We start from the raw sequence: 25,217 nt of genomic DNA, 5'->3' as shown, positions 1-25,217 counted from the left end.
GTGTATCCATAGACCCATCATCAAAGTATTGGTTTCTCTTCCAGCTGAAGGATTCCCTTATGCTCCTCCAGAAGAGCTTTGACCTCATGAACAAGACAGGAGAAGAAGGGGCTTCTGGGAGTTAACCGTCATTGCGCATTGGATGAGCTTTCCAGGCATGATAGCGGCTGTCTGGCCGCCTCTTGACAATGGCGCCTCATCGGTTACCTTCAGGAACATTTCCACCCCCACAGCAAAAATCGTTTACAGCGGGGTCATATGTTTTCCTATAAAGCTGCTAGAGTGTTTGTGTGTTTTGTGGATTTCTATCCCTAAACTTATTTATAATGACTTTCTGTAGCAAGAAAATTTCATGGCGTCCGATGTTTGAAGTGGATCCGAACCTGGGAAACAATGTAGCAATTTCACATCCCTGTATCATCTGAAAAAATCCTCGTGGGTGGGACCTAGGTGCAGCCAGAGCCTCTGATTGGTTGCTTGATGGTAGCAATATAAAGTCAGGGTAGATATGAAATATTTTTAGATTGCAGAATGAAGGAGGGGGGTGAGAAGAGTGGAGGGGCATTACCAGGTTTATTGTCACCCAGGTCAACCTTGCAATGCTGGTCAGTGGCATTACCATTAACCCCACCAACCATGCATTAGGGACCCCACCAGAACCAACAAAACTTTCAATAGGCCCCCCAGATGGACCAAAAACCTTCTGCCTGTGACTGTTTAGAGGGCAGCCATTGATGCCAGTACTGATGTGGAATAGCACAGGAACACTTGGCAGGTAAGGGTGGCACTGCCCAGGCCCCTCTTTGCCCTGTTACTCCCCAATCCCCAGCTACCCCTCCCCCTGGCTAGAAACTCAGGTCACCATTAAGGAATTTGACCTCCAGACAAACTTTGATCAACTTAGGGATTAAAATAAGTTTATTATCTTAAAATAAAGAAGAAAAGCTTTTGGTGGAGACCAGGCAGACCAATAGAAAGCGATAGGGAAAAATTAATTTCAATTAAAGGTCACATGATCAGATGTCATGTGTGGCTACTCAACTGCCACAGAACCACAAATTGACCCTTACCGTGTCAAGTTTTAATTGCTTTTAAGTGACCAAGGGCAGATTGAATAGGAAATTGTCGTCTCCAGTGGTCACCACTGCACATGTGATGCCCAAAGCTTTAATTTATCAGAGTCGGGAGGACCGATTTCCCAATGATTTCTGTTTTTGGACTATTTTTGCACCATCTAGCGAACATGGGGCAGCTCAAAGGCAAGCAGGTGAATTTTCTCACTTGCTGCATGCTTGTTCTGGCTCAGTGACTCGAATGGTGAAGCTGAAGAATCAACATGACTGCTGGTGGGGTCTTTTTTATCCCATGACAGGTTCCCTTTAATCTCGGCTCTTCTTGCTGCTGTAGGGTCTCCTCCAGACCGGGGGAGCGGATTGTGACACCCAGCCACCTCCTGCCTGCCCCCAAAACAGGCCAGGATGGGAGTTTTTCACCAATCTCAGGGGTTGTACACTGTTACAATGCTTTGTCTTGTCTCCTCTGTTTGTACATAAGGGATTTTTAACGAGTGATCTCAATATTTAAATTAAAGATGTATTTTCTGTACTGTGAAGCATTTTGCCCATTATTTACCTGTAATGAGGTACCAATATGATGATTTGCATATCAGAGCTTTATTAGCTGGTGCCAATTACTTAAAATTCAAAGAAAGCCGACACTTTATAGGGATCAATGCTCCCTTCCTCAGGGTTGAATGATGAGGATTGCAGAGAGCAGGAGATGGAAGAGCTGCAACAAAGCGTAAAAATATCAGCTGATCTCTGTACAGCTCAACCTGCAGCCCTGAGGAAGGGAGCTCAGATTACTGAAACTTGTTGGCTCCCATTGAATTATCATTTTCCATGGCCTGGCCAGATTTATATGACGTTTTGCACCCCTTGGAAGAGATAAAGGGCTCATAGACTGGAATGGTGATCATCATATATTTACTCATCAGCCACAAGATTCCCATATATAGAAGATGGTTATATGAGCCAAGGTATGCCGGCTGAGTGATAATGCTGCAAGCTAACCACATGCAGTGTCACTTACTGATCCCTGTATTAAGTGAATATGATCCCTGTATTATTATCTAAAAATATCCTCATGGGTGGGACCTGTGTGCAGCCAGAGCTTCTGATTGGTTGCCTAATGGCAGCAACATAAGCTCATCCTGGGTATGTCGGCTGAATGCTAATACTCCAAGCTGCAAGGCAACCACAAATTTGTTCCCTTACTGATGCCTCACCATACGTAGGCGTGGTGCAGGAATACGAGCTGAAATTTGGGGGTTGAAATGTTTTGACACACGGTACAGATACACCCTAAGCTTGGCATATAAATATATTGGGGAAAGTGTTGATTTTAGTACTTACCTTTCCTTTCACCTACCTGACGGGTTACAATAGGTCAGAGAACACTGCTTATTGGCAGGATTAGCAGAGCAATGCATCATGGGAGGAGATAGTCACCTGCACATTCACCCCTGGAAGTGTTGGGTATTAAAGGTTGCTCTGGGAGGTCCATAGGGTGCAAAGCCAAGACTGGCACAGCAGGGGGGCAATGGTACAAGTAAATGCCTCTCTGTGTGGGTAGCAGTGGTTTTCTCTTGTAGAATGCTGCAATTTGGGGTATTTTAACTGCCCCTCCACCCTTCAATTGTTCACTACTGCCCTCTATATGTGCCTTCTAGCATATTAACTACAGGCATAATGCAGCTGTAACTGCACTGCAACCTCCCCACATGTTTAAACCTCCTGCTAATATCTCTCTAATCTTCACCCTCCTCAACAGCCACCCCCAGCAGAGAAATCTATACATTTTGTAATTCTGGGTGGGTCCGATACTTGGTACCCCCCCCCCCCTGCCTGGATGCAGTGGTACCTCCCACCTAATCCTAAACATGGTAGAGACTTTGGCATTGGCAGGTGTTTTAACACCTGAAAATATTTTTAAAAGTTTACTTGCAGGTGAATATGAAAACATATTTGTCTTGATGTTTTGTGTTCAATTAGGTCCCCGAAATCCCTTCCATCCCTTTCAGTGAGCTGCATATCCTTAATACCTGTGGCTACAATTCATGCTCCAGTCAGAATGTCCTCACTGGTAGCCACCCAATTCTGCTGTATAGAGCTGAGACTACAAATATGACCACGCCCATCCATGATACACAATGCAAGGAATTATGGGATGTGTAGTTTTCTTACAGGCAGGGAGCTGATATTGAAGTCTATCTGCTGCCCTCTAGTGTTCAACCAGAAATAGTGAAAGCCATCAGCAACCTCTACAAAGACTGAATCTTAAACACAAACAATTTTTAAATAAAAAAATATCTATTCTCCATCTATAATTGTGTACTTGTGTTGCTCTTCATAAATCCCTAAAGTGAGTACTGGTCATGGACAGCAGATCCAGGTACCAGGTCCAGGTGACCTCACTTTTACCCAAGGCATTTAGGCGATACAACTTGGTCACTGACCTCCCCTCATCCTGTTTTTGGACACTGATCAGGTGATCATTTTGCTCCCCTCCAATAGCAATATTTCAAACTATTGATTGACAGCAATGTGCAAAGCATTGCTGCAGCCCTGATTGGTCGGTTTGGTTGGTTACAATGTGCGCAGGATAACGGGCTAATAAGGGCAAGTTGGGCCATTCTTTATAAAAAAATACACTCCATGCCATGATCACATGACTGCTAGAACTGGTGTCCCCATTGGAAGATTTCCCCTCTCCTCCTGCTGCGGTGACAAGGCTACAAAGTTTCTGCATGACATACTTGGATTATTTGGTGGTTTTATGATGAGGATTATAGATGTGACACCGTGAGCAGTAGCGCAGTTTGCAGTCTACTGATCTCAGCCTGGAAAGTTCCTGGTTTATTGGTGCGCTGGGACTTTCCCGTAATGCGCAAGACCAACTAGAAAATCAATGCGCTTCCTGTGGGTAATGCACTCCAACCATAATGAAGCAAAATGGATGAACACAATAAAATGCACCTTCTATTGATGTTCAGCTCCATTAAGAGAAGATATTAATGGGGGGGAGAGGGGCATCGCTCCCTGGACAGTTGCATGTGAGGATCATGATGAGGGCACGGATTGTCTTCTCTTAACTCTGTGCTGGTCAGAAGCAAACTTCTGATTTTGCTTGGGAATGCTTGGTAAAAATACAGCCAGGACCACATGGATATTGGAACTTATTTCACTTGGGCCATGTTCCCACTAATCACCAACACCCAATCTGAAAAACACCTCCAGCCGGTTGAGTGTTCCAATGAATGGTCAGCAAACTCTTCAAATGTTATGAGGCCAGGGCCGGTGGCCAAGCTTCCACACCCCTCTTCCCCTCACCTTGGCTCTGGGGTCTCCTTAATTATCCCTACACCACTGGGATGGGGTAAAGAAGGGTCCCCCATCAGGTTCCTATTTGTTGTCTGTGTTCCCCTTACATCTTGTCCCAGAGACACAACAGGAAGCGAGAAGACTTCTCCAAAAGGAAGGGACACCAGAAGTGGTGTCCCCAATGCAAGATTCCCTTTCACTTCCTGTAGATTTTTCTGCACTTCCTGTACAATGGTTAGAGGGTGAATCTTCCCATGGATGTGGATTCACTTTGCTGAGCTGAGCATCCCATCATCCAGGGTAAAGGGAGAACAGGAATATATATATATATATATATATATATATATATGTATATCAGCAGCCAATCAGGTGTGACAGGGGGCGTGTCCAAACTATGCAAATACTGACTTAAGTTTATTGCTGTCATGATTATTATAAATCATAAAATGATTATTATTATGAATGGATTATTACTCACATAATTTTTAAATAACATGCATAATAATAATTATTATTATTAATAATAATAATAATAATAATAATAATAATAATAATAATAATGATAATAAAAATAATATCCCAGCACATTGATAATATTAAAGAATTATCATAATGATTCCCAGTATGAGAGAGTGGCTTCGCCCCTTTTACCAGCAGCCAATCACCAGTCAGCATGGCTCTTCTTTGGGTCTGGCGGTAAGCGGCGGGTTAATATTGGGCGGTGACGTCTGGTGGGCGGGACAGGGATAGACACGCCCCTCCCGTCACACAGGGAAGCTGAGGAGAAGCGGAGGAGACCGGGGCGGTGAGTGGGGGAGGAGGGAGCACGGGATGAGGGGACAGCTGTACGAGTCCGGTAAAGTCAGGTTTAGGCGGTATATGGCCGGTCACGGTTTCCTGTCCACACACTGAGCGATCCACCGGCTCATGTTCTGTCAGATTTGGCTGCCTGGAAGGTGAGGGAACCGGACTGGTCGGGGTGGGTTACCTCAGTGTTGGGGTTCAGGCACCGGGAGGGGGGGTTTAGCACTCATTGTGAGGTATTAAGGGGTTCAGCTCTGAGGTAACAAAATGTAAAGAGGTAAATCTGCACAGAGGGGTCACTGCTGCCCCTACTGGAGGGGGGCAGAACTACAACACTGAGTTTGGAGAAGGGGGGACACATAAGGGTAGATAGGTGACACTGGGGGTTGGGTAATGTTGGCAGTAGGCTGGGTACCAGGAGTAGAGGCAATCAGCTATGGGGTGACATGATGAAGTGGGGGGGGTTATTATTGGGGGTGTTGGAGGAAGGGCGGGGAAATACTCCACCATAGTATGTGAGAGAAGAGGAAGGGGAAGGTAATGCTGCGTATGTTAGGCATCAAGGCAAGAATGGGGGAGATTAGGGGCAGGAGGGGGGAGATGTCAGGGGGTGACCCCTTAATCTTTGCCATATAGAACAAATATAAGTCTGACTCATTATTTGATTCCGGTTCTCCTCTCCGCAGTTCTCCTCGGCCGGACTCCTCACCATGCGGACCTCCACCACCAGCGGTGCTGTGCAGGAACGAGGACAGGCTGAGCCTCTATAGCAGAGGGTGACACTATGAAGGGGGTGAGGAAGAAGAAGGGGACCCCCATTACTGGGGGTGACCCTGATGATGTCCTGTGCTGCTGCGAATACATAAACCAGAAGGGGGACAGGAGCCACGTGGCGGCCTGTCTGTGTGACTGTGAGGATTTGGACGAGGCCTGTGACAGGTGAGGTCCGTTGTCCAATCAGATTGTACCATCCTTTGCTTTGTGATGATTGGTTATAAGCAGCTCGTCCTCCCCCACAGATGGATCACCTGCAAGTCGCTGCAGCCGGAGGTGCTGGCGCGGGTCATGGAGACGGCGTCTGACCGCTTCCGCTTCCCCTGGATCCGAGGGGCCAAGAAGGTTGACCTGAGTATCCTCCCGCCCCTGGTACTGCTGCCGGTGTCCCTGTACATGGCGGCCTTCCACGTCCTCCTCGGTGTGGTGATCCTCAGCTCTCTGCCCGTCCTGGTGATCTGGTATTACCAGCTGACGCACCGGAGGAAGGGGAAGACTCTGCTGTTCCTCAGCCTGGTGCTCTTCTCTCTGGGCTATATGTATTATACCTTTGTGCGCGAGGTCTTCCTGAAAGGTCACATCGGCTGGGGTCACCTCACCGCCATCACTGGGGGCCTGCTGATGACTCTCCTCCTCTTGGCCAAAGCGAAGCAGGACCCCGGCTACCTCAACAAAAGGACAATAAGGGCAAAGACGGGCAGCAATGGCAGTCTGAATGGGGTATTACAGAAGGAGGAGGAGCCTGAATCTCCGCCAGGGCTTTCTGAAGATCGGGAGAAAGAATTCCTTATCACCGACAAGAACTGGTGTAAAGTGTGCCAGGTGGTGAGAGTGGCACGAAGCGGGCACTGCAGGATCTGTGGGAGCTGCGTCCTGCGCCTCGACCATCACTGTGTGTGGTAGGTGGAGAGGGGGAGGGGGGGTTCCCGGGACTGAAAGAAGCATCGGGACTGGAAGGATGGATGGGGGAGGGTGCAAGGACTGGGGGAGTGTAGGGACTGGAAATTGGGGGATATTGAACCTATCGAGCGTTGCTAGAGAAACTGAGATTGGATGGAGGGGAATTCTGGGATACAGGGATTCTTCACCGCTGAAACTTGAGGAAAGGGGGGTAGTAACTGAATGGGAATGAAACGAGGGGAACGCTTGGCTGTTTACACTGCAAAGAGGGGGAAGGCCTGGCTGTTTATGCTGCAAGGAGGGGGGATGTCTGGCTGTTTATGCTGCAAGGAGGGGGAACGCTTGGCTGTTTATGCTGCGAGGAGGGGGAACGCCTGACTGTTTATGCTGCGAGGAGGGGGAACGCCTGGCTGTTTATGCTGCAAGGAGGGGGAACGTCTGGCTGTTTATGCTGCAAGGAAGGGGAACGCTTGGCTGTTTATGCTGCTATGCTGCAAGGAGGGGGAACGCCTGGCTGTTTATGCTGCAAGGAAGGGGAACGCTTGGCTGGTAATGCTGCGAGGAGGGGGAACGCCTGACTGTTTATGCTGCAAGGAGGGGGAACGCCTGGCTGTTTATGCTGCAAGGAGGGGGAACGTCTGGCTGTTTACACTGTGAGGAGGGGGAATGCCTGGCTGTTTATGCTGCAAGGAGGGGGTCTGGAAGGGAGGGACCGCTGGGATGTTGGGGCTGGAAACTTAAGAAACCACGAACTGTACAGAAATGGCTGACTTTGTATCATTTTTCTTTTTGTTATTTTAGGATAAACAATTGTATTGGCTCCAGGAACCACAAATTCTTTATTCTGCTGCTTCTTGTGTTCTTGTTCACCTCTGTTAGTGGGATCACCATCACCCTGAGAGCTCTGTGCCGGGATCAGTACATCGTCAGTGCCTTATTCTACTGCCCCGGCGTCTATGCTGACTACAGGTACCGAGTGTTCTTATTTCTGTGTATATATTGTGCTATAGGAGTCTTGAAAAGGACAGGTGCTCTTGTAAATCCTGACCATGCTGCCCCCTGTTGGACAATGGGGATGGTATGGAGTCACATGAAGCTGGGCCAGGTATTATTCTGATATCCAGTAGTTACCATCACTCATAATACAAAATATGGAACAAGAGAGTAGAGTAGGTTCTTAGTATTAAAGAATGTTGCAGTGATGGTTGGGGCGACATTCCAAGTGAAATATGAGCATTGCAGGGGATGCCACAGCAGGTGAGGATTCTAAAACCTGAGTACTCTTGCCATGGTTATAAAAAAGGGCATTTTTCTTAGGATTTGTTGGTATCTCTTGGTGACGCCTCTCCATCCTCTCCCCAGCACATCGTTTGCCTTCACCTGTGCCTGGTACTGCACGATTGTCACCGCAGGGATTGCCTACCTCCTCCTCGTCCAACTCCTCAACATCAGCTACAACGTGACGGAGCGTGAGGCTCGCATTGCCCTGCGGGAGAGGACCGGCCGCTCTCACCTGGGCGGTCTAGTGGTGGACCCGAGGAACAACAATCAGGGACTGTACCAGAACTGGCTGCACTTCCTGTCCCTAGACAGCAGAAACACCGGAAACAACCTCTCCACCAATGTTTGATCCTGCCACAACCCCCCACCAGTGCCTTATTCCCTATGCAGGATCTAGGAGTACCCTGGGCGACCAATGCACTTCCCAGGAAAATGTTTTGCATCTAATTTAATTTCTGTTTTTGGATTCTAAACCTTCTGGACCTCACTAAAGCGCAGAGGTCTCGCCTTTGGATGCGCAAATTGACAATAATCGCTTTAAGGAGATTCTGACCCAAATTGACAATTGAGGCAGCCAATCAGAACACTAGGAACCGGTGACATCACTGGGGCACAAAGCACTTTTTTTGGATTCAGAAATTTTCTATGGCGTCTCTGTGCCTGGGCTCAGCCTCGACCCAACCCCTCCGGCACCGAGCTGAACCAGAACTACAGATACACGCCAACTTCACAGGCAGCTACTGAAGGTGATGCTGTGAATGTCACACATGGGTGTCTGGTACAACATTCACCTATCTGGTGATTTCTAGTGTAATGATTGGTAAGTTATTTCTGTACATATCACAAAATGACTGCTACCTTTGTGCTGGACGTTCACACCTGAAATTCGGTGTGGGTGTGGCAGAATGGCTCCGCCTCCAGTATGACATCACACGTATGGAGAGGAAGTAATTTGTGTTCCCTGAACCTATGTCATAGTTTTAGATTAATACGACGGTGCTTTATGTGAATATTTATGTGTAAGACAATCAGAATATTGCCTCATTTGTATTCTAACACTGCTATGAGATGGATGGATGGTGGATCAGAGCTGCAGGGGGGCCGGGGTAAGAGGGTAGTGGGTGCAGCGCGGGTACATTAATATTAGGATAATAATGGAGTAATTCGCTGGTCATAGAAATGCAAGCTTGCCCCATGAATGGCTTGGCTGTGAAGGTGGCCATCATGGTATTGTAAAGAAGCAGCAGATTGGCAGAGGAAGCCCGGAATGGATAAAGCATGCATATCCTTGTACTACCTCAGGTACAGCTTCCCCTCCAGCAAGTAACGATCCATTTACACTCCAGATGTGCCTAGGTAAAGCTATGACGGTATAGGAGTGGCACAGGAAGTCACCTGATATACAGCAATGAGCATACAGGATGTACACTTATACTTTGTAGGAACATTAGAGACTTTCAGGGTATTGCTTAGCCACAATGATCATTTCTAGACACTCTCTGCATGACTTATTTGATACATTTTTATTTGTTCAACTTCCTGCTGACAATATGAAGGTGTTGTCTCCCTCTAGTGGTTATCTGTATATCGCAGTACAGGGCTGCCATATTGAATCAGATAAGATCAGCTAGGCACATGGAGAGTTTGCAGCCATCTTGAGGAGAAATGGTGATCAGTGATTGAACAGATTTTATCAGATGGTCATCATAGACAGATCTTCCCTGATTGGTTGTACAGAAGAGCGGATAATGCTAAATATGAGTCCAGCTGATGCCGGTTGCAGTGTCCCCATCATACCACAGGAATGTATTTCTATATATAACACAGCAGACAGGAAGCCGTTGTAGAGGGATTATCACCCTCTGGGTGTCTCCTGCCAATTTCCGCTGGGGTCACCTCTGTGCTGAGCTCCACCATCTCATCTTTCATTAACTCGCAGTGCTCCCTGTACAATAAATACCCCCTGGAGGAGAGGGGTTATACCCCTGAGATCATGTGCCCCAATCCTTCCATCCCCCTCCCCATGGGACTTGCTGCTGCTTCTGACGGGCCTGTAAATAAAGGTGCAGCTGCAGTAAGGATTGTGCTGTGTTGCAAAGCTGTGACATCTCAGGACTGGATGAACAGAAATATTAGAGCCTGCTGATAAGTAAATAGTCTTTCCATGTAGGAGTTCCGCACCCCAAAATAAAACTTTGGTGTTGTGTGTTACTGACCAATCCAAAGGCTCATAGCTGCAATGTAACGCCCCCTAGCTACCAGTTTTCAAACAATGATATCTGCCATGTACCGTCCTCTTACTGCCCCCTGCTGTTCAGATCTGATACGTTCCATCTGCAAACCAATTATTGAGCAATGACCGAGCGCTCACCTGTGTCTTGCATGTTGTATGAATTCTGTGTCAGGGGTCACATGTCTGTATCCGTGTCTTTCTATATGTAATCAGAACTCGGCCCAGGACCGGGCTGCAGCCTTGTCACATACAGATCTATAGATAGCAGGCGGGCTTCATATTCATATGTGTGCTACAGAAATGAGGGGAATTCATAAAGAAGTGAATGTGACTTTCACCAGTCAATGTTTGCTGATTTTCAGATTCACTGCTATATAAACAGACTCCATAGTGTGCAATGAGTAAAGTCAGAATTCTCTTGCTGTATGTCTTTGTTAAATAAAGTTTGTATAGTGTGTGCCTGGGTTCTGTCCTTACCGTACTAAGAATATCGCCCGGTTTGGGGTGTTGGTGGGATGAGGGCGACTCCTGGTGGTTGGCACCCCAACTGCAACGCTGGTTCTGAATGGATCAGCCTCTAATGATTTGACATTGGAACTGCTGCCCTCCTATGGTCAGCTGCTGGTACTACATGTAGCGTCTCAGCAGAAATTTTCATTTCCATACCTGTGGCCAATCAGATCACAGAGCTGTCCAGGCATTGTTTTTGTAAGGCAATAGGCTTACCAGAGGTGGTAATTTTGGAGACATCTGACTGAAACCCATTAGAGGTTTTTTCAGTCCTGTGAAAAGGAAAATAATGATCCTGGCAATTGGGGATAGTGGGAAGGACTTAAAGGGCCATGGTGATGTTCCTATTCAACCCATTATTAACCTTAGATAACTCCAATTTAACCCAATATAACCCCAATCAGTCAGAATTTCATCCTCTAGAGATTTTGTTAAACTTTGTTTTATTTCGTAGCAAAAATGGTTCAATAATGAAGAAACAAAAACAACTTGTTCCCATTTTATAGAAGAAACATTTTACAAAGGACAAATTATAGATTAAAAATTATTTACAGTAAAAAAATGTTTTGGTCAAAATAGACAAAAATGCAATAAATGATCTCTACAGATTCCATAAAATATGAAAATCAGTTTTACAGAACAATGCGGCCAATAGAAAGCCAGGATTGTCCCCGAAATACAGGAAGGGGGGTCCATTGGACAAGCCGTGGAGGGGTTTGCGATGGTTTGATATGATGATGGATGGAGTAGGGAGGGGTTGCACCCCAATTTTTGGGATCTGTGCCCCATTGCAGTAGTTTCCCTTTCTTGTAGAAAGTAAAAGGAAGTCCTAGGTTTGGTCTGACAGTTGTAACTGTAACAGGTGACACCACAGGAAGTGAGAGGAATTGAAGGTTCCAGATTTGTCAGTTATCACCATCATTTGTCCCAGTTCTTGTGCTGCTGACAACAACTTTAAGATCTTCCAGTCGGAGTCCCTCTGGTCCCTGGGACAAACAAGAAAATCTCCGTATGGGGACACAACAATAAAAACCTAAGCTAACAATAAAATCTAACCTAAAAAGATACGTTTGGAATTTAGGTGACAACCTAATCGGCCATCTGAAATTATTGAAAATGAAAGTTTCCTCTTTGATGGCTTTAAAGGCTTTCAACACTTCATGGGTAGCCTAAGAAAATGCTCAAAGCTGCACAATCTCATGTTTAATTTGCTTCTATTTTGCCCTCCTGGGTCCCATCAGTTATTAATAATAAAAAAACCTTTCTTTCTTTTTCCATTTCATATTATTTTGGACTTTCTCTGTGCTTCTCTATGCAATGCATGGCTGGTGGGAGGGGACGGCAGGAGACCCCTAGCCCTGATACAAGCAGTGGGCTGTCTCATGGGAGGAGCTATGCAAATATCAAAATGCCTTGATAGGTGGATGTTAGTCTGGGGGAGTGGTGTTCCTGGGCATGCAGACCGCCCACATGATGCTAAACCTCCAGAATTGGAGCCAGTGAACAAAAGGGGCGGGCCATGGACCTCTGAGGAGGGAGGGGCTAGATGATGTTGGATGTCCTCCAGCCAAGAAATGGAGCAGGTAGGCTGCAGGTTGGATTTATTTTAGCCAATAAAAAGTCTCAAATAAACGTCAAACTTTTCTGAAATCCAACTCTAAACACATCCAATAAAAAAAGGGTAAAAGTTGGGGAGCCAGTCCCAGTTCTGTGGATCATACCTGATGGAGTAGGAGGGGTTATGTATTGGGGGCGTGGCCTCCCGGCAGGAAGTCAGGGAGGATCTCGGCCACCCTCTTCCTGAGACCTTCCAGCCTCTCTTCTTTCAGTTTCAGCTCTTTCATATATTTGGGGAATTGTCTCCATGTCCTGAACACCGAGCTGAGAATCCTCCTGCAATGGGAAGAAGGAGACGTCGTCAGCGCGGGATAAACCATCACTGCTGGGAGGGGGGTACAGACAATTGAGAAGGGTCTGAAGGAACTGGTATGACCCATGGTTACCAATCAGATTGCAGATTTTAAGATGGCCATATACATAAAGATCAAACCTCCCCATTCCATGTCAGTTGTTGCAGGTAAGTACATCTTAGTATTGTAGTGCTCATGTGCTAACTAGGGGCACGGTGATAGGAGGAAAGAGCAGTGAGACAGATATAAGCTCCCCGATCTGAAGTTTCTCCTTTTAATGTCCAATCACAGACTGGGGAAGGACCAGATCCAGTTTACCAACCTCTATGAGGTCCCCCATCTTGCCAGTCATGCTCCCAGTATATAGGTCACATGATATATACTGCTATAGGTGCACTGATCTCTATGGGAAGTACAGATAACTGCCCACCTCTGGCTGTGCTCAGCCGCTGCTCTCTGCTTCTCCCACATGGCGATCCTTTCCTCCTGCGTCAGGTCCAGCCAGACAATAAACGTCTTTCTCCGCAGATTGGCGTTATAGCGCCGCTGTGCCCTGTCCTCCTGGACGGACAGGTAATCCTTGTACTGAAAGAGAGGACAGACAGACATTACCCCGGGGTCATCCTCACCGACTCAGAGTCTGGTAGAGTTATGTCGCCCATAGGAGCTGAGCAGCCTTAGTGCCCAGCCTTATACACCCCCTCAATGGGCCACCAATGGATATTCAAAATACCCATTGGTGGCCCCTGGACTCACCTTCACCCAGCTGCGAAAGCTCCTCCGTAACAGAATTGTAGCCCACAGCTGCTCTGCCCGCTCCCTCTTCTTAGCAGCCATCTCTCTGACAGCGAGTGCCCAGGCCCACAGAGTGCCCCTCAGGAGGGTGGCATGGTGATGAGTCTCTGCCCGCTGAGCACAGGGATAATAAAACACAAAATTAATTATCTGTATGAAATATTTGTATAGCTCAGAAAATATCAGTCTCTGTTTATAACGTTGGGCACTACCCATACCCTACCCTACCCTACCCATAGCCAGTGCTTATAGTGCATCAATCTTTTATAATCTAACCTTCCATAGCAGCCACAATCACACATCCTAACCTCCCATACCCCAACCTCCTCCTACTGACATGGTGACATCTCTCAACCTTCCACAACCTAACCTCCTAGTATTTTCATGGTGACATCTCTCAACCTTCCACAACCTAACCTCCTAGTATTTTCATGGCGATGTCTCTCAATGTATCACAACCTCCCAATAACACGATGCTGACACTTCTTAGCAACCAACAACTACCCCAGCACTTCCATAGCCACATGTTTTAGCCTCCCAACACTGGGATAGTGACAAGCCTCAATCTTACAAAACCTCCCATTCTAGCACAGCCATGGTGACATTATTCCAACTCCTGCAAACTACACCCCCACTAGGGCCAGGGTGACCCGCCTGCACCAAGGGGAGTCATGTGATGTGTCACATGTCAAGAAAAACTTCCCACAATCTGAACTCCTAACATTTCACAATCTCCTCCAACTAATCTCCCAACCCTGCCAGGCTTAAATGCCCCCTCTTAACCTAACCCACCAGTGCTGCCATGGTGACAGCTTTCAGCTTGGCACGGCCTCTGTATAATATTAAAGCCCCGGTGGTAACGTGCCATGATCTACCAGGATCTAATCCTGAAAGTATTCTGGGGCCTTGAATATATCAATGCGCCCATATGAGCGGCTGCTGAGCCTGGCAGCCGTGTACTTACCTCCATGTTGTGTCGGCTCTGTGCCATCAGTCTCCTCCAGGGGTCCAGGCCGTGGGACCTCAGCAGCGCCATCTTGTAATGTGACAGCGCCACCTCCTGGAGCTCCTTCTCTCTCTGCAGGCGTTTCTGCTTCTCCTCCTCTTTCTGGTAAATCAGAAAATGGAATAAACAAATTTTCTGCAGGTAAGGGCGGGCACACATGGGCACACACGTGGACACATATGGCAGCTAAGCTCTCCTACTTAAAGGAGTTTTTTGGAATGTAACATCACTCACTGATTTATATAAAATACATCAGACTGAAGCCAATCATACCAACTTCTGCTGCCTCCTCTCCTCCCGCTTCCTCTGCAGCTCTGCTTCCCTCTCCGCAGCCTCCATCTGTGCTCGCTGCTCCTCTGCTGCCCTCATCTGGGCCTACAAGGAATTACAGTCACAGCAACTCACAATACTTCCTAGTACACAGGAGGGTCTAATTATAAAGCAGTGAACCTGAAATTCACTAAAACATTCCCATGGGTGGAGAATCTTCAATTACAGCCATTATAATACATCGACCTGGAAGATATTCCACCAGGGAATGTTTTAGTGAATGTCAGATTTACTCACCAATGACCCAAAGGATACAATTTCTTCAATATATCTTTTAAAGTCCATTCTGCGCCACCTGTAAATTTGTGTTTGCTTATTTTTTTGCAGTGCCAAGTGAAAACTCATAGAGGGGGTATAGTGGCATCCCACCTTTAGGGTCAGGGGTCCTTGTTTTGGGCATTGCTTGAAACGAGTCAGTAAGGTGCCCAGAGGTAAAATGGAAGCACAGACACAGTGGTTTGCTGGTACAATTATATATTGTTTGCCATGGCAGGAAGCCGGTCTAGAATTGTACCTCTTATAGCTGGATAACCTTATTAGCACAGTGCTTATATCACCTGATCTAGGTGTGCCCTGGGGTGGTGGCGCTCCTCTCAATTTAGGCCGGGGACTGTGGTTTTTTTACCCCTCCAGTGCACGCAAGGAATAGCCAATGACAATGAAACTGCATACAGGACTCACCAACTTTTCTTCCTCTCGTTTCCTCTTCATCTCCTCCAGCAATCTCTTCCTCTCCGCTCGCTGGGCTGCCCTCTCCTCCATGGCTGCAATACATGGAAAGAAACCAGTGATGGCCCCACAACCTGCAAATCTTCTTTATTAATAGCAGTCAGTACTGACAACTTACAGCGCCACCTACAGAGAGGTCAGAGATCTGTGCATGCTGTCTGCCATGGTTCTCCAAGTTTACTTTTCCTTCTGCCCCCTCACCTCTACCAACCTCCCATCAGCGCCATAATAACCATTCCGGACTGCTGCAAAGGTAACATCCTGAGTGTGCATTAGATCCCCCACAGATTTCATTGGGATCATCTCCCCTGCAGGCACCATTTATACAGAGTCGTCACCCAGAAATGCAATCTCTGTACGCACCATTCTGCTCTTGTCTTGGTGATGTTTTCACATTGTGCTGTCTTCGGAAATGTGAGAAAACCCTTTGCTGTACAGCCAATAGGAAGCATCCTCATTACCCAGCCATCACCTTGGGCATCCAATGAGGGATGCCGTTACTGTCAGGACCTTAGACTCGGGACTATTAAGTACCATTTAACCAGGATTTATATAGCGCCAACATATTACACTACATTAAGTAGGGGTTGCAGAGGACAGACAGATACAGACATTCACACAGGAGGAGGAGAGGACCCTGCCCCAAAGAGCAATCTAAGAGACGGAGAAGTATCACACAATAGAAGGGGATATGAAATGGTGGGGGGAGTAGTGACCGTTTAGGAGACAGAAGATGGGTAGGTGAGGTTGAAGCGTTGGGTTTTGAGAGCTCTTTTAAATGAGCAGAAAGTAGGAGCAAGCGGAATAGGACGAGGAAGACTATTCCAGAGAGTCGGGGCAGCTGTAGAAAAGTCTTGGAGCCGTGCGTGTGAGGAGGGTATGAGTGAGGAAGTCATTAGTAGGTCATGGGAGGAGCGAAGAGAGCGGGCTAGGGGGGAATTTTCTATCAGGACAGAAAGGTAAGTGGGACAAGAACTGTGCAGTGGTTTGAAGGCAAAGCATAGGAGATGAATTTGATTCTAAGGTGAAATTAAAGCCAATTAAGAGAACTACAAAGAGAGGCTGCAGATGCTGCAATTAGAGGTGGTTGTGTGATTGGACGGTCAGGTCGGTGGTTGGGTAGTGAAGAATGTCTGATAGTATAGCAGTTTTAAATAAATCTCTATAAGTGTGCTGACCTCTGATAAGATCTGGTCCTCCCTGCAAGTACACCAGAAGCTGGCATGCCTGTTGTGAAGCCTAAGCTCAGGCAGTGTAATCTGATTGGCTGCCTCGAGAAACACACAGACTTTGAATTTAAGACTCGTTAAACCTAAAGCCCAACCTATCTTCCTTTCTACGGAGGACCCGTCAGAATGACAACACCTCGCCCTCATCACAGACATCTCACAGCCAATTCTTCTTTCCATTCTCCTGCTCACCTTTTACAGTGGGGTGCGGGGTGGAGCAGGTGCTGACTCTCCGTGTGGTGGACACCAAGCTCTGCCCTGGGCTTCCCTTTGGGCCATCGGATTGAGAAGAAGAAAATGATAATCTGAGAAGACACAAAAATAAATAAATAAATAGGAAAAGCAAAAATATCTAAAGATCTGGAGGCCCAGAGTGTCATATATATCACTGCAGTCATCACAGGGACTTCCCATGATTCCCTCTGCTGGGTGTGTGTACCCTTACACATGAGATATTTAAATCTGAACTCTGATATTCCACCTGCAGATGAATAGAATAATCATTTCTCCTGTTACACCTCATAATAGCTCACCCGTCACTACAGGACATACAAGTAGGAAGAAGAAACCATTGCATGGGAGGGGAACAGGTACTTCACCCATCTGGTCAGTCATATATTACAGTGGACAGGAAGGGATGTTGTATTAACAAGGGCCCATCGCTGCATCATTACAGTGCAGCACGTGGTGGTGAAGCCTCCTCAGGGGGGGGGCCATGACTTCAGTCTTACAGGTTGAATAATGCAGAGCATCAATCAACTTAGGAGACTGAGGACATCTAGCGGTGAAACTAAATCACTGCAAGAGAAGAGGTGCTTCAGCCAGAGCTGCTTGTCAATTCTGAACCCCAGCAAATTATCTATGTAATAAAAAGAAAAGAAAATGCCTGGAGTTGGTTGTAAAGTTATTTACACTATAGGACTTATAATTAGTAATACCTTCGAGGTGCCACTTGTTTTGCTTCAGGCATTGGGCCACTTTCTCTCCTGTGTGGTGTCACTTTTGTTGTGGGAACACGAGCCAACATCTGTGCAGTCATGGCGCTGGCGTTCTTGGCTTCCTCTCTGGCATACATCAGTCTCTGGTTCTCGATCAGTTCCTGTATCATCTCTTTCTGCTCCTTGAGCTGCTGTTTCTGCTGCTCGATCAGCTGCTGCTGGAACTGATTCCGGTTCTCAAAGTTCTCACCATAGGGGGGGCCTTTCCTCTGGTGGGCCTTCGTGTGAGGGGTGCTGCTGGGCTGCAGCTGCTGCTGGTTCAGCTCATCGGAGGTGAGAGCTGCATGCTGCTTTGTCACCTGCCAGGCGTGTTTAGGAGTCATTGGTACCGGGGAACCTTTATAGGGGACCGGTGTCTGACCGCCACTGATTGTACTGTTGTCTTCTTCAACCTGACATCCAATAGGAAAGAAGAAGAATTGTATCACATGTCATGAGATCACATTCAGGATAGAATGCCAAGGCATTATGGCAACTCAGCTCAATGCATGCGTATTTATTGGATTACTACTACTAGGAGGTTTGTAATGCTTTTGTTGCTTTTTTGTTTTGTAATAGTTAAAAGTGACATGAGAGGTAACTACAGTTCTACTTCAATCCATCAACCTAAATCTGTATTACAGAAGGGAAGATCACCTTTTGTTTCACGGTTTCTGGGCTCTTGACAGTCACCTCTGTACCGTTCTGCTTGTGGATCCCAATGGAGGAGGCTGCTTCTAATAAAGCTGCCATTTTCCTCCTCGTCTCCTCCTTTCGAGCTTCCAGCTCCCTCTTCTCCTTCTCTGCTTGGCACCAGAGCTGCCACTCTATCAGGCAGTGACGCAAGAGGCGTTTGTTGTAGCTCTCTACTGCCACCTGCTGTTTCCTTGAGAGAAGACAGGTAAGATGGAAATCAGAAGAGCTCAGTACAATCTAAGGTTGTTAGTGATTTGTGAACTATCGATAGTTCATAACTACAATGACATGGGAGTGCCCAGGCCTAGCAATTGCCCCTCCAAACCCGATCACTAGAGGTCACCTATCTAGCAGTAGCCAACGCAAAGAAGGAAGGAGAGCAAGAAAGGTGCTTATGAGAGGGGGGTCCATTGCTACTGTCACATACCTGTTTTGATCTCGGAGCTCGGTTTCTATTTTTTCGGTCTCTCTTTCCAGCTTTTGTGACCACACGAGTTGCCTCCATCCACGGAATGTCCTCAGCTGAAGCTTCCAGTCTGCCAGAGCTCGAGCCTTGCCTATCTTGACCCGGCGCTCCAGTACCAGCTTATACCAGGCAGAGAAATACTTCTGTAAGCACTGGAAAAAGAGGAGAGGTCAGAGGTCCACTGGATCAGTACCGAGGTGCTCTGGTTAGGCTGGGACACAGCTGGGGTAGAAGCCTCCCCTGCAGTCTGTACTTTGGATGAGATAGCTGTCAGTAAACTGGCTGGAAAACTGACAGCAGAGTCACACAGAGCTCCTGACAGCCACAGCAGGACTCTGCCCTACCAGTGTAATCCACACAGCTGTCAGTTTTACAGCCAGGTCCTCTGCTTTGTCTCTTTTTGGCACCCAGGACTGATATAGCTACTGTACAAACAACACAATCTCCCTCAGCTTGAGAGGTGGGGTATAAAATGAGTGCAATACAAACCTAAACTGACCCCAAACATTGAAATGACCCAATACTGATCTCACCTTGTGATTTTCAGCATAAACCTGGCTGAGCAGCTCCTGGATCTTGGTTTGTCTCTCCTGTGTCCTTCTCTCAGACTCCAAATCCTGGATCCCTGGCTGTATGAGGACCGTCTCCTGCATCCTCCTATTCTCCTGCTGCTGTCTCATCCACTCCCTGCACACAAACACAACAAATTTATAGAAGGCGGATACACATCATATCCAGCATAAGGATTACATTAGAGCACATGAGGACTTGTGGTGGGGTAACCTATGGTTTGGCCGTACGGTAAGATCACGCACCGTCACCTGAGTGTGCATTACAATATGACATAATGAGGTAATACAAAGCATGAGGTAATACAAAGGCATCTGTTTACATCAACTGATTTCATTATTGAGACTCCTATAGGCTGCACTAAAAGACAGGAAGGGACAACAAGTGAATAACAGCACAACCAGATTTGAGGCTGCACTGTTACATTTCAATAGAGCTCTGGGCAGAAATAAAACTGCTCCCGCCCTTCTTATAAAATACATTGCAGGGTTCTTACAGTTTCCTGGCCTCCTCCATGACTCTTTTGCGTTCGTTCATCTCTTTGCGCAGTTTCACCACCTCTCTCTGGATCTCCTCCACCTCTTTCTTGGCCTTCAAAGCTTTCTTTTTGCTATCCTCCTGGACCAGCAGCTGAGCCTCAGCCATAGCAGCTTTCTTCATGGCCCTCACCTGTTTCTGCTTCTCCAGCTCCTTCTGCCTCCGAGCCCGATTCTCCTTCACCTGCGCAGTTCATGTGACATTGTTACAACGTGTCTGTGAGCCAATGAATGACCTCGGAGCCAATAAGACCCCATCAGCCCTAATAATGACCCCGTGAGTCCCTCACCTGCTGGTGTCTCACTTCCATGGTCACCCGGGGGTCCCTCTGCTTGGTCTTCCTCTCCCCCTCCTCACTCCGGAGGTTCTCAAGTATTCCAGAATCCACCACTTCTTTCTGGAGCAGCTTCTGCAGGAAGTCCTGGGTGTCCTCGGTCTCATGCTCCAGATACTGGTAGAGTTCTGCGGGAAGAAGTGAGCACAGCAGAGACGTTTAGGGGTCCATAAAAGAAATATATTAACATGCTTTGCATTTAATATCTTCTGGATTTATGAAAGGAAATACAAAAATGTAAAAAGCCAGGAGAGGATCCCAGTCATGTGCTCTGTGAAGTCATATGACATGCCTCTCCTCCAATCAGGGACTAGCCTCAGCTGCAATGAACAAAGAGGAGATTGCAGGTTCCATACTGCTTTCTGCAGATACAGTCCTCTACAGCAGCAGTCACCAACTGGTGGCCTGTGGACCACTGGTGGTTCGCAAGAAAATTTGGACATTATTTGCACTATTTATGTTTTATTAATAATAAAACAAAAATAATATTCTAATAAATTCTTATATTCTGAATGACAATTTTGGCTTTTATATTGCACTAAATTAAGAAACTGTACTAGAGTTGGAAAAACAAGAGAGGCGCTGCGTGACGTCAGTGTAGTTATAAGTTGTATGAGGCAACCGCTGTCGAGCCGTACGCTTCAGTATTGTTTCCACCATTACAACAATCACCCCGCTCCGCCAATACCCATTCTCATCCGATTGTTTTATTATATTTGTTTATTTCTCAGATGTTCTTTTAGATAAATATGACCTTACCTGTGTATTTTCTAAGACTAATTATATTGGCATCAAATAGTTTGACTGATAACTATCATTTCTTCTTTGGTCAAAGATTTAAATGAAATAAACCCATATTGAGTGAGAAAAAGCAAACAAATATTTTACCTTTCTTCAGTAATACCAAAGATAACGCAACTAATGATAATAGTAACAAAAGTAATACTTCACCTAACAGTGAGCTGATCAATGAATCAGAGCCGCCACAGTCCTTGTCAGCACCATTAGGAAGATCATTATTTTACAAATGTATTTATCTTTTTATTTCATATTATTGGTCTGCGGGATTTAAAATTATGAATTTAGTGGTCCATGAGGTCCGAAAGGTTGGCGACCGCTGCTCTACAAAGACTGCATATAGCACCCTGTACAGAGATGGGGAACCTTACCATCAAACCTGTTGTATTTACTGAACTCTGGAGCCGGGGGTCTTGTGGGCTCGGTGGAGAGGTTACCCGGCTCTTCATCTTCTTCATCAGCTAGTTCCAGCCTCAGTTTATTGCTCAGCCACTCACTCAGCAGCTCCTGGGCTGAAGGGAGAGAATCTGGATTAAGCACCTCATATGCATCAAAATGATATGGTGAAAGCTTTTGGAAAAACAGCTCAATACTTACCTGCCGTAAGATTTGTCATTTTCTTCAGATCTACACAGCTCTATCACAGAGCATTCCTCTCTAGCAAGACAGAGGACCAGATTTGTTTTTTTTTTGCTGTAGCAAGTAACTCCTCTGCAGGTCTTGCCCCTCCCCTTGCCTGTGATTGGCCAGTAAAAAGAGTGGCAGGAGTCTCATAAGCTCATTTAATTGCTCTCTTTCCCAGTCGGTATGCACTACCAATGCAAGCCAGGTCGTTGGTTAGGATATGGTAATAGCAGGGTTTAATAAAGAGAATTATTTCCCTACCCCTTCCCTTGTGACTCCTGGAAGCTTTCCTATTGGTTAATGCCTGGCTTCGATATTTCTCATTAGGTAAGAGCTACACATTTCTACTACAGAACACAGTATGCTGCAAGCCTCCTACATCTCCCCGTACTCATGTGTCCCTTCCCCCTTCATGGTAATAGTGCTACAGGACAACCTTACCTTCATTTACATTTATCCCTGTCACCAAACCTTCTTGCAGTGCTTTTCTTTTACATCTACATCCATTTTAAATTTGATTGCAATCCTTATACATAATACAGCTTCTTCTCTAGTAGTGTGTGGTTACTGTCTGTGCCGGCCCAGCAGAGAAGAATACCATATTGTGTCCAAGCTGGCCGCACCACTGGAGCTAATATTTTATTTCTCTATACCTTATATATTCCTTTCTTACCCTCCGTGTAAGCATCATCATGATCATGGAGCTGGTCGGAGGTTTCAAGATCCAGAGCCGGACGTGGAGCTCTCTGCGAGCGCTGAGCTGCCTTTTTATTGGAGAACACTTCCGAAACGGCAAATTCCGAGGCCTGCTCCACTCTCTGCAGATATCAGAACACACAGCGAGAATCAAATCTGAGAATAACTACTTTCTGAACTACTTTTACTGAGCACAAACTTAGTCATTCATCCACCAGGTGGCGCCAGCTGCACTCTGTCTGCAGCTCTCACCCATCACTTCTCATTGGCCCTGTTTTGTTAAAGAGGAGAGGATAAACTTTCATCAGTGAATCTGAGTGATCCTGCAAACCTGGAATGGATTTGTAAATCCTGGACCACATTCATTCCAGGTTTTGCTGGATCACCCAGGTTCACTGATGAATGTGTCTCTTCTCCAGCCTTGGAGGGCTTTAGAAATCAGGCCCAATGGTAGGGGTGAACTAAAGGTCCATGTTTAGGAATCCACAATCAGGCAGGTCATTACTGTAGTGGGGGTCAGGTGATGTCCCCCTTGAAATAATCCCCCCTACCAATCAGATCGCTCCTGGTAAAAAGCTTGATTGCCAGAATACCCAGAATTCCAGGCTTCCTCTGCTGGGACTTAATGTGCTCTCACATGCCTGTGCAAGTTACATCATCCCAGCCAATGTCATCACCCAGGTTCACCCATCATAGTCTCTCTCCTCCAGTCTCTGGATTGTTTCTTGGGTTGGGCAATCCTTGGCTGGTCTGTGGACTCCTCACCATCATCGGGATAATCCCTTATTTTATCTTTGTCCTCAGCCTCTCACCTTAATCCAGTGCTGCACATTGTTGTAGTCGAATGCTGGCTGTAAATAGAAAAGAGAACAGGTGACATTGCAGCTTTCATAACAGTCCCTGGTGATTCTTCTACAACTTCCTGTTATATGGTGACAACACCTTGACCTTCTGACAATTGCTTTTCTATGCTGTCACTCTGGGCTGGTGGCTGGATAACATGGCCGTCACCTCTGTGTGTCACCGTCATCACCTGGCTGAGGAGAGCGCAGCCCACACGTGTCACCAGCTCTACAAATGGAGCTTTGTCACCGCCACCTGTGTGCTGGAACAATTGTTGGAGCGTTGTCACCTGTAACAATTTCCCTCCCTACCTGCGTGTTGTCACAATGGCAACGTGTTGTCACTTACCCTGCGTGTTGTCACGGTCCCTGCGTGTTGTCACGTTGGCTGTGTGTTGCCCCTGTAGTAATGTACAATGGTCGCTGCTCCTACTCTATCCCACTATCTCAGGCTCCAGGGGTAATACAGGCCCCAGCTATACCCATCCCCCTCTTCTGGTCTCACCTTAGTACCCCCCGTCGTCTGCCTCTTCCAGCGGTAAAGCTCAGGTCGGTGCCCCCCTGGACCAGCCTTCATCTCCCCGGCTCCGCTAAGCATTCTCCCCTCTGTACAGCTCCCTGCAGTCTCCCATACCGCAGAGGATGCTGGGATTGGTAGTCCTACACTGAGACTTTCACCGCCATTGTCTATAGGAACCGGACTACTAATCCCAGAATACCATGCGGCCCAACGGAAGCGTCCTGCTGTATCTAGGTAACAGAGCCCGGAGAAGTAGAGCTTTCTGATCTCGGGCGGTGAATGATGACGTTTTCAGGGCTGATTGGAGGAAGTTGCTGATGATGAAATTGGGCGACTTCCGTGCCGGCTGCACATGTTACAGGTGAGTGTAATTCAGGAAAAAAACTTCTGCCCGGCACTCAGCATAACGGGAATACCGTGTTTATCCGGTACTGGGTATAAAAGGCTGCTTGTTTCCTCCCTTCTCTGAGCCTTCTTCATTCCTCCCCCTGCACCCTCCCCCAGGCACTGCAGGTCACAGGGGCAGGTTATCAATACAATACAATACAATACAATACAGAATAAAGACCCTCCTCTTCTGTCCGATTGCAAAATCTTCATAACCTACTGCAAGCTAGATCATAGTGACAACCTGGCTCTGACATCAGGAGCATTGTTGTCACCCATCAAAGGAAGCTGCATTATGTGGGCTTCGCTGGCAGGATCCTTAAAGCAGATCCTGCAGAAACTCGCCTTCACAGATCCGTCAATCCCTCCGGAGGTTTCCTGGGTTGGGTCCTGAAATCCTCATTAGTCCCAGCGGAGGAAGCTCTGGGTGCCGCCATCTTCTTTGCCATTCATCAGCCTTCTTCCTACATCACCGGAGCTGGCGCTGCGCAGGCACAGATCGGGTGATGTAGATGGGGGAAAGGCGATCCGATCTCACTGTGCAAGAAAACGCTCAGATCCCTGGCATGAGCAGACAGAAGCCTCCTGGAAACCATGACGTATATCTCGCGGGAGGCTCTGTGCTCCCATCCTGTCTTGCCATGGCAATCAGGCAGAAGGGGAGGGGCTTTATTCTTTTTTTAATCCCCCCCTCCCCTAAAAAAGATCAAAAAAAGGTTGTCTACCCTTTTATGTAAGGTAAGTTTTGCTCCACTTTAAGTGTTTGTGGTCCTTTGCAAGAGAAAACTGTTAGATAAACCTCTTGGATTGTAAGCTCTTCTGGGCAGGGTCCTCTCCTCCTGCTGTGTCACTGTCTGTATTATCTGTCTGTCATTTGCAACCCCTAA

At 46.9% G+C, this 25,217-nt stretch overlaps 4 protein-coding genes across 7 annotated transcripts in view; 3 read left to right on the top strand and 1 right to left on the bottom strand.

Moving 5' to 3' along the window:
* GRAMD1C (GRAM domain containing 1C) overlaps nt 1–1,605 on the top strand; it is a 73,437-nt gene extending 71,832 nt beyond the window's left edge. For both annotated transcript variants that reach the window (XM_072398425.1, XM_072398426.1), the window contains one exon: nt 45–1,605. In XM_072398425.1, coding sequence (XP_072254526.1) covers nt 45–125 — 81 coding nt within the window. In that variant the 3' untranslated portion in view covers nt 126–1,605. The remainder of the gene's footprint in view (nt 1–44) is intronic.
* A 3,513-nt stretch (nt 1,606–5,118) lies between these two features.
* On the top strand, nt 5,119–10,833 carry ZDHHC23 (zDHHC palmitoyltransferase 23). Of its 3 annotated transcripts, none has more exons than XM_072398423.1 (5): nt 5,119–5,187; nt 5,873–6,125; nt 6,206–6,859; nt 7,662–7,829; nt 8,223–10,833. In XM_072398423.1, the coding sequence occupies exons 2-5, from the start codon at nt 5,971–5,973 to the stop codon at nt 8,488–8,490; spliced, it is 1,245 nt and encodes a 414-aa protein (XP_072254524.1). In that variant the 5' UTR covers nt 5,119–5,187; nt 5,873–5,970; the 3' UTR covers nt 8,491–10,833. The 3 variants fall into 3 exon arrangements, with proteins under 3 accessions (XP_072254524.1, XP_072254525.1, XP_072254522.1); XM_072398424.1 differs by lacking the exon at nt 5,119–5,187 and adding an exon at nt 5,202–5,338 and having other exon boundaries at nt 7,740–7,829; XM_072398421.1 differs by lacking the exon at nt 5,119–5,187 and adding an exon at nt 5,202–5,338.
* Nucleotides 10,834–11,310: 477 nt separating this feature from the next.
* CCDC191 (coiled-coil domain containing 191) lies at nt 11,311–24,116 on the bottom strand. The gene is made up of 18 exons (XM_072398419.1): nt 23,929–24,116; nt 23,394–23,432; nt 22,559–22,703; nt 21,633–21,773; nt 20,419–20,591; nt 20,089–20,312; nt 19,556–19,709; nt 18,984–19,174; nt 18,518–18,746; nt 17,822–18,273; nt 17,076–17,188; nt 15,607–15,689; nt 14,869–14,970; nt 14,554–14,697; nt 13,551–13,703; nt 13,225–13,379; nt 12,606–12,777; nt 11,311–11,870 (listed from the first exon to the last, which is right to left on the bottom strand). Exons 1-17 carry the CDS (start codon nt 24,019–24,021, stop codon nt 12,624–12,626), a joined length of 2,745 nt encoding a protein of 914 aa, XP_072254520.1. The 5' UTR covers nt 24,022–24,116; the 3' UTR covers nt 11,311–11,870; nt 12,606–12,623.
* Nucleotides 24,117–24,186: 70 nt separating this feature from the next.
* The window catches only part of QTRT2 (queuine tRNA-ribosyltransferase accessory subunit 2), a gene marked incomplete in the record, with an annotated part of 10,206 nt that continues 9,175 nt past the window's right edge, over nt 24,187–25,217 (top strand). The window contains 1 exon segment of the mRNA XM_072398420.1: nt 24,187–24,304.

Source organism: Pyxicephalus adspersus, chromosome 1 (genome assembly GCF_032062135.1).
Source record: "Pyxicephalus adspersus chromosome 1, UCB_Pads_2.0, whole genome shotgun sequence".
Classification (NCBI taxonomy): Eukaryota; Metazoa; Chordata; class Amphibia; order Anura; family Pyxicephalidae; genus Pyxicephalus; species Pyxicephalus adspersus.
This window is presented reverse-complemented; position numbering and strand designations above follow the sequence as displayed.

Bases quoted from the DNA above. Each gene is read 5' to 3' on its own strand.
- ZDHHC23 (XM_072398423.1), top strand. From the start codon at position 5,971: ATGAAGGGGGTGAGGAAGAAGAAGGGGACCCCCATTACTGGGGGTGAC. The intron at 6,126-6,205 runs GTGAGGTCCGTT...CCTCCCCCACAG, and splicing joins TTGGACGAGGCCTGTGACAG to ATGGATCACCTGCAAGTCGC. The intron at 7,830-8,222 runs GTACCGAGTGTT...TCCTCTCCCCAG, and splicing joins GGCGTCTATGCTGACTACAG to CACATCGTTTGCCTTCACCT.
- CCDC191 (XM_072398419.1), bottom strand. From the start codon at position 24,021: ATGCTTAGCGGAGCCGGGGAGATGAAGGCTGGTCCAGGGGGGCACCGA. The intron at 19,710-20,088 runs GTAAGAACCCTG...GTTTGTGTGCAG, and splicing joins ATGGAGGAGGCCAGGAAACT to GGAGTGGATGAGACAGCAGC. The intron at 15,690-17,075 runs GTGAGCAGGAGA...CATGTATTGCAG, and splicing joins CCCGCACCCCACTGTAAAAG to CCATGGAGGAGAGGGCAGCC.